Source organism: Dendrobates tinctorius, unplaced genomic scaffold (genome assembly GCF_039654945.1).
Source record: "Dendrobates tinctorius isolate UK_male_01 unplaced genomic scaffold, ASM3965494v1 ptg000011l, whole genome shotgun sequence".
Classification (NCBI taxonomy): domain Eukaryota; kingdom Metazoa; phylum Chordata; class Amphibia; order Anura; family Dendrobatidae; genus Dendrobates; species Dendrobates tinctorius.
The window spans coordinates 63033380-63047306 of record NW_027361679.1 but is presented as its reverse complement, the minus strand read 5'-3'; the positions used below and the strand labels follow the sequence as shown (position 1 = coordinate 63047306).

General features: G+C 39.3%; 1 protein-coding gene across 1 annotated transcript in view; it reads right to left on the bottom strand.

The window, feature by feature from the left end:
* Window positions 1–13927, bottom strand: part of PRKG2 (protein kinase cGMP-dependent 2) — a 123802-nt gene that overhangs the window by 89725 nt on the left and 20150 nt on the right. The window contains exons 2-3 of the mRNA XM_073542978.1: window positions 9993–10159; window positions 528–641 (exon numbers count right to left, since the gene is read on the bottom strand). Coding sequence (XP_073399079.1) covers window positions 528–641; window positions 9993–10159 — 281 coding nt within the window. The remainder of the gene's footprint in view (window positions 1–527; window positions 642–9992; window positions 10160–13927) is intronic.

The following is a 13927-nucleotide window of genomic DNA, read 5'->3' as shown; positions in this document are numbered from 1 at the left end:
ACCAATGTGAAAGTGATACCATCGGTTCCCAGTTGATGATAATGCAACTTTAATTCAATCACCTTGGAAATTCTACCTCTCTATTGGCACCTTATGACCATAACTGTATTACACCACTCTTCATGTCATTAGAGAAGGACCCTAAAGGCTCTGCAACCTTTTTAGAAATGGCTGCAATAAGTAAGATCATGTCAAGTGTTCACAGTTTTCAGTAGAAACTTAAAATTTTTGCTCTTAAAAATGCCTACAGAGATGTTGAGGGAAGAAACGAGAGTATGGAGAACATCAATGCGACTACTCAAAGTATGGGGACTTGGATTTATCTCACGTTTTTGATTGTGACGACTTTATCTAACTTCTTGACTTTAACTCATCCTGGCATACACAGCCAATAATTATTACAAAAACTATCCCACACATTGGATCCAATCCTAAAGACAAAAATTCCAAACTTAACTTTAAAGATGTTTTTGTACCACTTTCTGGCAAAACTTTGCAGATGTACAGTCTGATCTGAATGCATTTACCTTTGACTGAAGCAGTTCTTGTGCAGTTATAAAGTATTGCTAACTCTCCAAATGTTGTCCACACTGGAATGGAAGCTAGAAGCTTATTCTGCTGGTAAACTTCAGTTTTACCCTCTGCAAAAAAAATGATATTTTTAAACCGCCCAACAAATTCTGTTTGAAAACTTAGAGATAAATACTAAGATGTCCTGACATGGTTTCCTACAATTATTGGTCAACTATACCAAACTGTACTGTACACATAAATATTACATAACTAAAATACTACCTCTTTATTCATATGACATTTGAAACTACCAAATATTGTTTTCTGCAACCCACTTTTATTAATCATGGAGGTCACTTCCAGACATTTCACATATTGATTAAGGATTGTACACCTAGACTTTAAAGGGAATGTGTCACTCACCACTAGTGATGAGTGAATAGTGAAATATTCAGATTCGGGAAAATCGGTACAAATATTTAATATAATGGATCCAATGCAAGTCAATGGGAAAGCCACATATTTTTCTGCTGAACCCAACAAACATGTCTGGGGACATGAGAGAAAAGCTGAAATGGATGGGATAGATAGATAGATAGATAGGTAGATAGAGATGAAAAGCCGATAATTCATCTGCTGTGGACAGTAACATCACAACATGACAGGTTAGAATAGAATAGATAGAATAGATATATACCCATAGAATAGATAGATATATAGATGTCAGGGACACACACATATATACCGTATTTTTTGGATTTTAAGACGCACTTTTTTCCCCTAAAGTTTTATTTGGACAAAAAAATTTTTATTTTGTCAAGGGTTTCAGGAGAAAATGAACCACAATATTTGTTGTGCAATTTCTCCTGAGAACACCGATACCCCATGTGTGGAGGAAGACCAATCTTTAGGCGCATGGCAGTTCTCAGAAGGGAAGGAGCATCATTTGAGATTTTCAATGTCAAATTGTATGGAATCGAGAGAGGACGCCATGTAGCATTTGGAGAGCCCCTGATGTACCTAAGCAGTGGAAGCTTCCTACAAGTGACCACATTTTGGAAACTAGACCCCCCCAAGGAAGTTATCTAAATGTGTGGTGAGCACTTTATACCCCTAAGGGATTCACAGAAGGTTATAAAGTAGAGCCATAAAATTAAAAAATCATATTTTTTCCACAAAAATGATCTTTTCACCCCCAGTTTTTATTTTTCCCAAGAGTAACAGGACCCCAAAAGTTATTGTGCAATTTTCCCTGAGTACGCTGATATCCCATATGTGGAGGTAAACCACTATTTGGGCGCATGGCAGGGCTCGGAAGGGATGCAGCACCATTTGACTTTTTTGGCTGGAATTGAGATCGGACGCCATGTCGCGTTTGGAGAGCCCCATGATGTGCCTAAACAGTGGAAACCCCCCCAAGTGACCCCATTTTGGAAACTAGACTCCCCAAAGAACTTATCTAGATGTTTGGTGAGAGCTCTGAACCCTCAAAGGCTACACAAAAGTTTATAACATAGAGCCGTAAAATTAAAAAATCATATTTTTTCCACAAAAATGATCTTTTCATGAACAATTTTTATTTTCCCAAGTATAAAAGGACCCCAAAAGTTTTTGTGCAATTTGTCCTGAGTACGCCTGTTGTGCAATTTGTCCTGACTACGCTGATACCCCATATGTGTGGGTGCATGGCAGAGCTCAGAAGGGAAGGAGCGCCGTTTGACTTTTTCAACGCAAAATTGGCTGGAATTGAGATCGGATGTCATGTCGCGTTTGGAGACTTTGAACCCCCAAGTGCTTCACAGAAGTTTATAACGTAGAGCCGTGAAAATAAAAAAATCATATTTTTTTCCACAAAAATGATCTTTTTGCCCCCAAATTTTTATTTTCACAAGGGTAACAGGAGAAATAGGACCCCAAAAGTTGTTGTGCAGCTTGTCCTGAGTATGCTGATACCCCATATGTGAGGTGGAACCACTGTTTGGGCGCATTGCAGAGCTCAAAAGCGAAGGAGCGCAGTTTTGGAATGCAGATTTGATGAATGGCCTGCGGGCATCATGCTGCGTTTGCAGAGCCCCTGATCTGCCTAAACAGTAGAAACCCCCCACACGAGACCCCATTTTGGAAACTAGACCCCCCAGGAGCTTATCTAGATGTGTGGTGAGCATTTTGAACCCCAAGTGCTTCACAGAAGCTTATAACATAGAGCCGTGAAAATAAAAAAATCATATTCTTTTCCACAAAAAGGATCTTTTTGCCCCAAAATTTTTATTATCACGAGGGTAACAGCCACTATAGTTTTTTGCAAGGGTGTATATGATGGCCATAAAAAATATATTTACACAGTAGGTTGATGTGTACCCCCCAGGGGGAAATGTTTGTCAGCTCATACACTAAGTATATGGGCATTACAATTATAGGAGACCTGCTCCTTTAAACTGGGAAAACATTTTTCGGTGACCATCCTCCACATTTCTTCCTTGGGGGATTGGAGTACTGTATGTGCAAATTTTGGGCAGACCTTGTATTCACTTCATGGACAAACTTTTGGTGACTTAAAAAAATTAGAATAATGGGAACTTTGGTTTAATGTGGCCATCCAGTACGTGTGGGCAGGCCTTGCATTCAATGCATAAGCAAACAGTATGGGAGTACCAAATGAATAATGTGAACTTGGTTTCATGTGGCCATCCAGTACGTTTGTTCAAAGGCTTATTGGGATGTGTGTATCTTTGGTGCAGGGCAGGCCTTGCATTCAATGTATAAGCAAACAGTATGGGAGTACCAAATGAATATTGAGAACTGTGGTTGCATGTGGTCATCCAGTACGTGGGTTCAAACGCTTATTTGGGTGCATGTAACTTTGGTGCAGTAAAAAAGGAAAAAAAGTCATGATAGTAGTTTACATGAATGCCAATAGTAGCAACGCGTTTCGAACACTATGCTTGTGTTCTTTTTCAAAATCTTTTGAAAAAGAACACAAGCATAGTGTTTGAAACGTGTTGCTACTATTGGCATTCATGTGAACTACTATCATGACTTTTTGTAATTTTTATGAATAAAATATGGATCAATTTAGAAGCTGGAACATTTTCCTTTTTTCTTGAGCAAGTGCTTGTCAGACTATGTGTGTTGTGTGTCTCCACACAATTTTCTCTTTTCATAACTTTGGTGCAGGGCAGGCCTTGCATTCAATGCATAAGCAATCAGTGTGGCAGTACCAAATGAATACTGGGAACTATGGTTGCATGTGGCCATCCAGTACATGGGTTCAAAGGCTTATTTGGGTGCAAGTAACATTGGTGCAGGGCAGGCCTTGCATTCAATGCAAAAGCAAACAGTATGGGAGTATTTAATGAATAATTTGAAGTGGGTTTTCCTGTGGCCATCCAGTACGTGTGTTCAATGGCTTTTTGAGGTGCGTGTAACTTTGGGGCAGGGCAGGCCTTGCATTCAATGCAGAAGCAAACAGTATGGCAGTATTTAAGGATTAATTTGAAGTGGGTTTTCCTGTGGCCATCCAGTATGTGGGTTCAAAGGCTTATTGGGGTGCATGTAACATTGGCGCAGGCAGACCTTGCATTCAATGTATAAGCAAATAGTATGGGAGTGCCAAATGAAAACTGGGAACTATGGTTGCATGTGGCCATCCAGTACGTGGCTTCAAAGGCTTATTGGGGTGCATGCAACTTTGGTGCAGGGCAGGCCTTGCATTCAATGCATAAGCAAACAGTATTGGAGAACCACATGAATAATGTGAAGTGGGTTTTCCTGTGGCCATCCAGTACATGGCTTCAAAAGCTTATTGCGGTGCATGTAACTTTGGTGCAGGGCAGGCCTTGAGTTCAGTGGATAAGTAAACAGCATGGGAGTACCAAATGAATACTGGGAACTATGGTTGCATGTGGCCATCCAGTACGTGGCTTCAAAGGCTTATTGGGGTGCATGTAACTTTGGTGAAGGGCAGGCCTTGCATTCATTGCATAAGCAAACAGTATGGGAGTACCAAATGAATACTGGGAACTATGGTTGCATGTGGTCATCCATGACATCTGTTCAAGAGGTTGCTGGGGTGCGTCCAAATTTTAGGCAGCCCTGCCACTCACTGCATACGTAATAGCAGTATAAGAGACCTAATGTTTAATAATGGGAACAGCAAACCATAGCCGGCTAATGGCTCTCTAAGAATAGTGAGGGCCGACTGCTGGCTCTCTAAAAATAGACTTTGTGACTTTCAGAGTCCCTCCTTCATAAATGAAACAAGATGTGTCTGATGATGTGTCGCACACCACATGGCCAAAAAAGGTTGCAAACTGTTAAAATTACATTTCCCAGTGAATGCAATGCTAAAGTTGAATAACGCATCAAAAAACTCTACGTGTGAACATAGCCCAACTGGTGGAGGAACATTTCCTTAACATATTTCCCAGGAAAATCCATTTTGGTTTTGTTTTTGCATGTTTTTTGGTGCTCCTGTAAAAATGGCGTAAGACTCTGACAACATTGCTCACAGCTGTGACTTGGGAGTCAGAAATGCTTCCAGGGGCATTCCCGATGATGTTCCCATGGCATATGAGCACTGTTTCCATCATTTTCAGATGTTTTAAAAGCCTTTAAAAGGACCCCTGGAGGGGTCAGGGTAAAAATACTCGGTGTTCCCATAGACTTACATTGGGCTCGTTGCTCTGGTCGAGCACCCGAGTACTCCAATTTGCTTGACCTGAGCAACGAGCACCCAAGCATTTTAGTGCTCACTCATCACTAATCAGTATCTCTTGAGGAAGAGGAGAAGGAGTTAAAATAAGGGAAGGTGGGATCCTCTCCCTCACTATCATTGTTGGAGACAAGGAACTCGTATGACTCCTTCACTCTATACCTGGATTGGGACGAGTGGCATGACATTTTATCACTTATGCGGTGTTTGTGTGTGTACCAAATTTTTTTTCAGGTGTGGGAATGTGTGTGAATGTTTTGTGTAAATTTTTTTAATTAGAGGAGCCAAAAAAGAAAAGAATCAAGAAAGAAAACGATAAAAATGAAATAAAAAAACAAACTTTCTAATAGACGTTGTTAAAAACAAATTACTGAGTGCCCGCAACTATCTGACACTAATCCTGACTTTATTCGGTAGAAAATACTGTAGTAGACGCCTAGTGCTATAGTTTATTTTTACTAACCCTAATCTAGTCCTATCCACTAATCTAAATAATTTTTTTAATTCTTTTTTCACGCAAAAAAAGAATAACCAGATGCCGATCAGTGACGTGTTGGTGATCAGCGCTTGAGGGCTTTAGGACGCACGCACACATGTGAACCTTTTTATGCTAAATGTTTGCTGTTGCTAATTTAGCCCTATCAACTAATCACTTTTTTATACTTTTGTCACATCAAAAAAAATAAATCAACAAATGGATACTCATCATTAACGTATGCCAGCGATCAGCGCTCAACCTCTGTAGGATGTACACAAGGTTATGATTCTTTTTTCCTCACTGTCTGACACAAACTCTAACTAAATTCTGTAAAAATATTTTAGTAGACACAAATTACTTCGGTTTATTTAATCTAGTTCTATCAACTAATCTAAATTATTTCCTTTGATTCTTTTTTCACAAAAAAAACAACCAGAGACTGATCACTGATGTGCATGGCTGTAGGAGACGAACACAGAGGTGGTGCAAAAAGGGGATAAAAAAAAGACAGGAAAAAAAGTGCTTGCCAAAAGTGTACATGGATGCAAATCAATGATGTTTGTCTGATCAGTGGCTCAGCAGCTGTAGGACAACACACACGGAGTGGTGCAAAGAGGGGGACAAAATAGACAGGGACAAAAAAAGTCCTATATATCAGCAAGCACGAGTGCGGATCAGTGATTTATGTCATTGATCAATACTTGGCGGCTGCAACATGCACACATGGAGGTGATGCAAAAGGGGAGGGGAGAAAAATTGATGGACAGAAAAGCACTGGAAAACAGTGAGCACAAGTGCAGCTTAATGATTTGTATCACTAGAAGTGTTAAGTGTGGGAATACAGTTTCAATGACAGGCGGTGACCTCTATGACATCACCGCTTGTCACTGTAGCTGCGCTCGCAGAACACCATTGTCCATGGTTTTCAGCCTGGATGGTTGAATCATGCCTCCGTCCAGGTTGTAAGCCACATATTTCAGTCATGGATTATGGCATGGGACAGTATGGCTTATCTGAACTTCAGACAGGTGATGGATATGGTTGTTTTTTATTTTATTTTTTTTAAGGAGATTTGGGCTTCATTGGAATAGGCTTAACGTGAGTATTGTTATTTATTATTTTCTGTTTTTTTACTGGGTACAAGGGCTTCAATTGAATAGGTGTAAGGTGAGTTTTTTTATTTTTAAATAAATGTGTAAAACAGGGTGTTTTATATTATTTCAAATAAAAGACTATTCTTTATGTGTGTTTAATTCAATACTTACTATGGGGATAGTAATGGGAGCGTCTTATAGTTGCCTCTCCAGTACTAACCACTGGGCTTGAGGTCACCTGACAATACAAAGGTGACATTAACCCCAACCCTATCACCCCACTTGCCACCGCCACAGGGGAAGTGGGAAGAGCAAGTGCCAAATTTGGTACATCTTATGGAAGAGCCATTTATGGGGCGGCTGAGGTCTGATGTTGGTAGCCTGGGGAGCCAATATCCATGGCCCCGCCTCAGGCTATTAATATCAGCCCACAGCTATCTCTTTAGCCTTTGCTGGTTTGAAGTTTTAGGGAGATCCTACTTCATTTTTTCTGGGGTCCCCCATGAATTGACCAGATAAGGCTAAGCAAACAGCTGTGAGCTGTTATTAATAGTCTGGGAATTTTATGGGATATTGTTTCTTGCTCCAGATTATTAACATCAGCCCCCACCATGGGCTTTCCCTCTGCTTGTTATGAAAATTGCGCAGGAGCTCATGCTGATTTTTTATTTAATTCTTTATTTTACACAGGAGGGACACAGCTGCTGCTGAATACAACTCCCATCATTGTCTTGTGGTCGCGCTGATCTCAGCACGAGCAGGAGATAATGATGAGAGTTGACTTCAGCAGATGGCTGGTGTCAAGGAACCGCACGAACTGTACTGCCTTTCCCATATGCCATTACAGACCACATGGATAAACTAATGGCACAAGGAAAGCACATGGATGTGAAATACGGATACACGGACAGTACACGGACAAATGAATGCCACAAATGTACATACAGATGGCACACGACACGTACCACGCTAGTTTTTCCTGCACAAGAGTCACCAGGATGTGTGAAGGAGGCCTTACACGGATAGCACCGGTACTGCTTTTTCCAGTACGGAAATATTAGGAAGTGTGATGGCATCCAAAAGCACAGTATTTGTGCAAAAAAACTATGCGTGAAATTACTCATTGAGCTGAATTCTGCTTGACAAATCTCCATTAAACTGTAAGTACACTAAACTGTCTGTCAGTGTAGGTAATTATGTAGAAAAATACTTTGCATAATTTGTTGAGTTACCTGCAACTTATGTTCATGAGTGTTGGGTGAGATTGAAAATTCTTTTTAGTTATTTTGTTTGCATCCTGATCAGTAATCATAATTCTACTTTAGGAATCAGTCAACATCTGATTGTTAGTGGTTTTGGAAAAGTTTAATTGTACTTTATTTTGGGAGAGCTGTTTTTTGTGGACACCAAATCTCTGTAATACTACACACCACTTGGTGGACCATTACACATTCCAGAACCATTAAACTAAGCTCTGTACTGATAACGTACATGAATGAAAAACTGCAAAAATAACGATCAGCAACCTTCATAATTAGGATTTTAGCTGCAGCAAGCTCCAAATATGGAAACAGTATGTAATAAATTGACTATTAGAGAATGTGCACATGCACCTGATAGACGCTGGTGTGACAGCCGACTTTTAGCTATAGTAAGACATTTCAGGAAACCGCCATCATCAAAATGGACCAGTCACTTATTTTATCCGCCTCACAAATTTCAAAGCCTAAAATGGTTAAAACAAGCTGAAAAAGACAAAAGATATGCACAGAAAGTCAATTTAACACTGCTGTGCATACATTCAATCTTTTTAATGTTCATTGAAAACTTTTTCAGGTGGGTTCCTGTTGGAATAATTCTTTGAAAGACGTTGTGTGCACATACTCTTAGGGTATGGGCACAACATGTTTTTCAGGTGGATTACACCTGGAAACCCCATTAAAAAGCCTGAAAAAAACATTGGAAACCACTTAAGGGTTTTTTAAAGCATGAAGAAGTTACAAGAATAATGTTCATTCTTCAAGTAGATTCATTTGGAAGCCGCCCACTCTTTATAGTTGAAAGTACAGAGAAGAAATGCCGCAAAATTGATGGCAGAACCCACACAGATGACACTTCAGGAAAAAGACTGCTACATTTTTCTGAAGGCGCTTCACCAAGGAAAACCTTGGGGACTCAGATGTTAGAATGACGACATTGTCTGCAGATACCCTTAGACCAGCTTCACATGTCTGATTCTCATGTACATGTATTATCTGATTTTTAAAAGATTGCATATGGACACGTGACAGTCTATGGGCCTTTTCAAATGTCTATATTTTTACAAACCAATAATACACACAAAATACAAAAACAAATCGCATCCTTTTACTGTCTGTTAACCTTCCTCAGATTGTTTTTACGTATTAGAAAAATGAATCACACACGGATTGTAAAAATTGACACAAGTACAAAACAATAATAAACATCAGTAGTTTTTTTCCATACAAATAAAAATATTGATGGGTGACTATGGTCTTACAAAAATGTCATAAAATTATAAATATAGTCCAAAATAACAAGATTTTTACTGTCTTTGTGCCAGACTATGGCATACCGAAATGTTTCTTCCCACACATGAGCCATAATAAACATTCTGACGTCATTATCAAAAGAATACAGATTTTAATCGTCCTGACGTCACTTCTGACATTGCTGCCTTTGTTAGCGCTTCTATTCTGGAGAAACAAGTTCTAGTCAATAAATGAACTATCTGTTTATTCCAGTAATAATCTAGTAACAATATTATGTGAAGTCTGTAAAGGGTACAAGATACATTTGGAAATGTTGATAAATGTCAGCAATGCTAGATGTTTGCTGAGGTTAGGATTTGCATATATAATGCAGGCACACCAGTGAAATGCAAGCTCTTAAGAGTATTGGGATACCAAGTGTGGTCTCTTAAGGCTCCAGAAATAGTGTGAGTATAACAAGTTTTTATGTGTAAAGACAGTATTTCATTGTTGGCTTCCAGCTTCCATTTTAGCCTCTATGTTTTCTTAAGGACACATTGAGTGCAGCCGGTAAGTTCTTGACCACATCACCTGCTCTATTTTTCTCCATGACTATAAGTAGTCACAGCTGAACATTAAGGGTAGAAGCAATAATAAAGACAGGTTCCATCCAGTAAATTTTCAAGTCAGAGATAAACACCTACCGGCCAATACAAAGATATGGCAGCCGGGTTCTCCTTGCTTGATAATATATTCTGCTTGAGCATATCTTCTCTCATACATGCATTCTACTATGTCCCAGATTTGATGAGCATCTAAGTGTTTCAGAAATTGATTCTTGTTTAAGGCCTCCGTTATCAGTTTTTTCTCACTTGAAAAGAACACAAAGGGACAAAGATTTAAAAAGATTACCAATTCAAAAAAATGTGTAAAAGACATTGAGATTATGAAAATCTTATCCTTGGCGTATAATAGCAATAGTACTGAAAAATGCTAAAGCATTAGGGGAAAGGCACTGGAACTGATACATCAAAGTGTTTACGCCAGAAAACTGGTAAATCACATTTAATGGTCACTAATTTTTTTCGCAACAAACATTTTTTGGGGCTTTTTGGTGTTTTTAAGCAATTTTGAAATTTTCCTACAAAATGGGATAAGAGAGGAGCTGGGTGTGGACAGGGTGTGGTTCTGCACATCTGTCAAGTTCAGAAAAAGTGCTAGTGTGATTGGAGTAACATATCTGGCAAAGTGCTCTCTATTGAGAAGATACTTCAAATTCTTTCAGCTGTGTAAGTGTGGCACGCACCCCTACAAGCGTTTCAGACCCCGTCCTTTGTCAGGTGACGAAGGATGAGGTCTCCCCAATATTAGAACTAATGATTTTTACTTGGAAATCTGCCTTTCTAATTTTTCACTGAAACACAGTTTTATCATAAACGATTAGATTAGCTAATTGGGCCTCCTCGCTGTACCCCAATATTAGGCCTAATGATTTTTACGTGAAAATATGGCCTTCTAATTCATCTCTGAAACACAGTTTTATCATAATTGATTAGATTAGCTAATTGGGCCTCTTCACTGCACCCCAATATTAGGCCTAACGATTTTTAAGTGGAAATCTATCCATCAGATTTGTCTCTGAAACCCAATTTATCACAAAGTATTTGGAGTAGCTAATTGCGCCTCCTGGCTGCATCCCAATATTAGGCCTAATGATTTTAAAGTGGAAATCTGACTTACTGATTTCTCACTGAAACAGTGTTTTATCACAAACGATTTGGATTAGCTATTTGGGCCTCCTCGCTGCACCCCAAAATTAGGCCTAATGATTTTTAAGTGGAAATATGGCCTTCTGATCTGTCTCTGAAACACAGTTTTATCAGGAAAGATTTGGATTAGCTAATTGGGCCTCCTGGCTGCATCCAAATATTAGGCGTAATGATTTTTAAGTGGAAATATGACCTTCTGATTTCTCACTGAAAAACAGTTTTATCATAAACTATTTGGATTAGCAAATGGGGCCTTCTGAGACTGCTACACAGTTTTTGCACAATCCACTTAGATGCTGGACAATGATTTCACACAGGACAGGTTCCAATTTGGCTAACTGACAAGTTCCTTTGCAGCAATATCAGGAGCGCCTTCTCTGAACTGTGACATTGAGAAAATGGCACTAGCAAAGCAAGAGGTCCGCTTTTTATATGGACAGGAACATGTGACTTAGGCAGCCAATCACAGAAGACCTTGTGTCATGACGTTGTGGATAGTTTCTGCGCCCTGATCCGCTGTCAGAATCAACACACATAAAGTTAAACGGAAAAAAACACTGTGCCACTCCTCTAACCTCTCCACACCCTCTCCCCTCATCAAACACGCCCTTCCGCTCCCTCTGCTCATCATATAGCACCACTATCCTAGCCAATGTAATAACAAACGTATTAGTGGAAATGCAATGATTTACCGAACTGTGACGGAATTTTGCTGACTTTGGGTAAAAATGCTTGTTAAACGTAGCATGAATCTGAATGTGCTGTGTTTGTACAGAATTTGAGATTGACGAACGTTTTCCAAACAGTTACGCTCATCTCTAATGAAGAGCAAAAGGGTAACAATGTTTTGAACTATTGATTTTAAGGCTCTATATCTCACCATCCACTACTGTTTTGATCTTGAGACTCCTATCATTTATAGACAATCATCTTGGCTATCGTATACATAAATTTGACTTGCAACTGTTTAGCATATGATTAGTTATACAGATTTTTGTCATGTCACTGCGTTGTTACTGTTTTGCTCCTAGTGGTGGAAAAATATTTTTCTTCCTGAATAGTACAAAATACAACCTGTTCCCACATTCCCTAATAGCTCAGTGCATTACTAGGTTGATTCCCAAGTGAAAGGTCATTGGATCATTTTGAGGAGCAGCCATGAAGACAATTTCTCAAGAAAATAGAAAACAGCATCATCCAATTAGAAAGAGGTCTCTTGGCCAAGAAAATTAACAAACTGCATCATGTGAGTGCCATGACAGTCAAAATGGACATCCAGGCATATCTGAGTCAACAAGTCAGCTCATCCCGAAGCCTATCAGTTCTGGCACTCCCGATTCCAAGACTTCTCCCACGCTGCGCCAATCCTCTGCAATGCTCTACCCCAAGAAATTAGGACTATCCACAATTTGCATAGTTTCAGGTGCTCCCTCAAAACACATTTGTTCGGAGCGGCCTATCACATTCACTAATCAAAGTCATTATATGTGTAAGTGTGCATGTGTAGCCCATTCACTATCTCCATCCATCCCTCACTCCCTCAAGATGCCTGAACCATCATTGTAAATACACCATTGTAAATACACACCTGTACTTTGTATCTCCCCCACCTCATTGTAGATTGTAAGCTCTCACAAGCAGGGTCATCTTATTTTGCTTTAATTATTGTATTGTTAACGTTGTTACTTATGACTTGTGTTTTTAAACTGTTAAACTGTAAAGCGCTGCGGAATATGTTGGCGCTATATAAATAAAGAATATTATTATTATTACAAGCCCATGCTGACTCTGGTCAATCACTTCATTATTATCCAGGTACTTACATACATGTTGTTTAATAATGTGTTCAAAGATCTTTCCTGGTATCGAAGTCAGACTCACTGGCCTATAGTTCCTTGGGCCCACCTTCTTCCACTTTTTGAAGCTAGAAACAACATTTGCTTTTCTCCAGTCTTCTGGGACTTCTCCTTTTCTCCAAGAATTTTCAAAGATTATGGAGAGTGGTTCAACAATTTCTTCTGCTAGCTCTTTCAGTACTCTGGGGTGTAATTCATCAGGACCTGGAGACTTGAGTTCATTTATGTTAGTTAAGTGTTTCCTCACTATCTTTCTGTTTATAGATATCCTGGATTCTTCTAATCCTTTAATAGGAGAGTAAAGATCAGTTGATGCTTTCCTTTCTGAGAGAAAACAGATGCAAAATATGAATTTAAAATTTCGGCCTTCTCAACATCCTTTCTTACCATTTCATCATTTTCATCTTGTAAAAATCCTATAGCATCTTTCTTCCCTTTTAGCATGTGTTTAAGTTCTGTGTTCATCCATCTTAATTTCCTTAAATGCTTTGTATCCTTCCCTCTTTTTGGAACTGTTAACGATTGTGCTTTGAGAATCTAATTTTTCAAGATTTCCCATCCTTCCTGGACATTTTTGTTTTTAAGGATATCCAGCCATTGTATCCCTCTGATTCTCTTTCTGAGTCCCTTAAAATCTGCCTTTCTGAAATCTAACCTTGAAGTCTGAGTCTTCACAGGTCTTTCTCCTCTAGCTATCCAAAATTCTAAAATAGCATGGTCGCTACCTCCTAGGGTCCCAGCCACTCTTACCTCCTCAACCATTTCCTCCCTGTTTACAAGGATTAGATCCAAAGTAGCAGATCCCCTTGTTTTCTCCCCTACCTTTTGGAAGATAAAGTTGTCAGCAAAGAGGATAAGAATTTGCTTGACCTCTTAGCTTTGCCTGAGAAAGATTCCCAACAAATGTCTGGATAGTTGAAATCTCCCATGCCTACAATGGTGTCCTTTCCATTGTTCTCTCCTTGTATTCTTACCCAAACAGTTTTCACAGAACTCCCAGTCTCTGAGGATTCA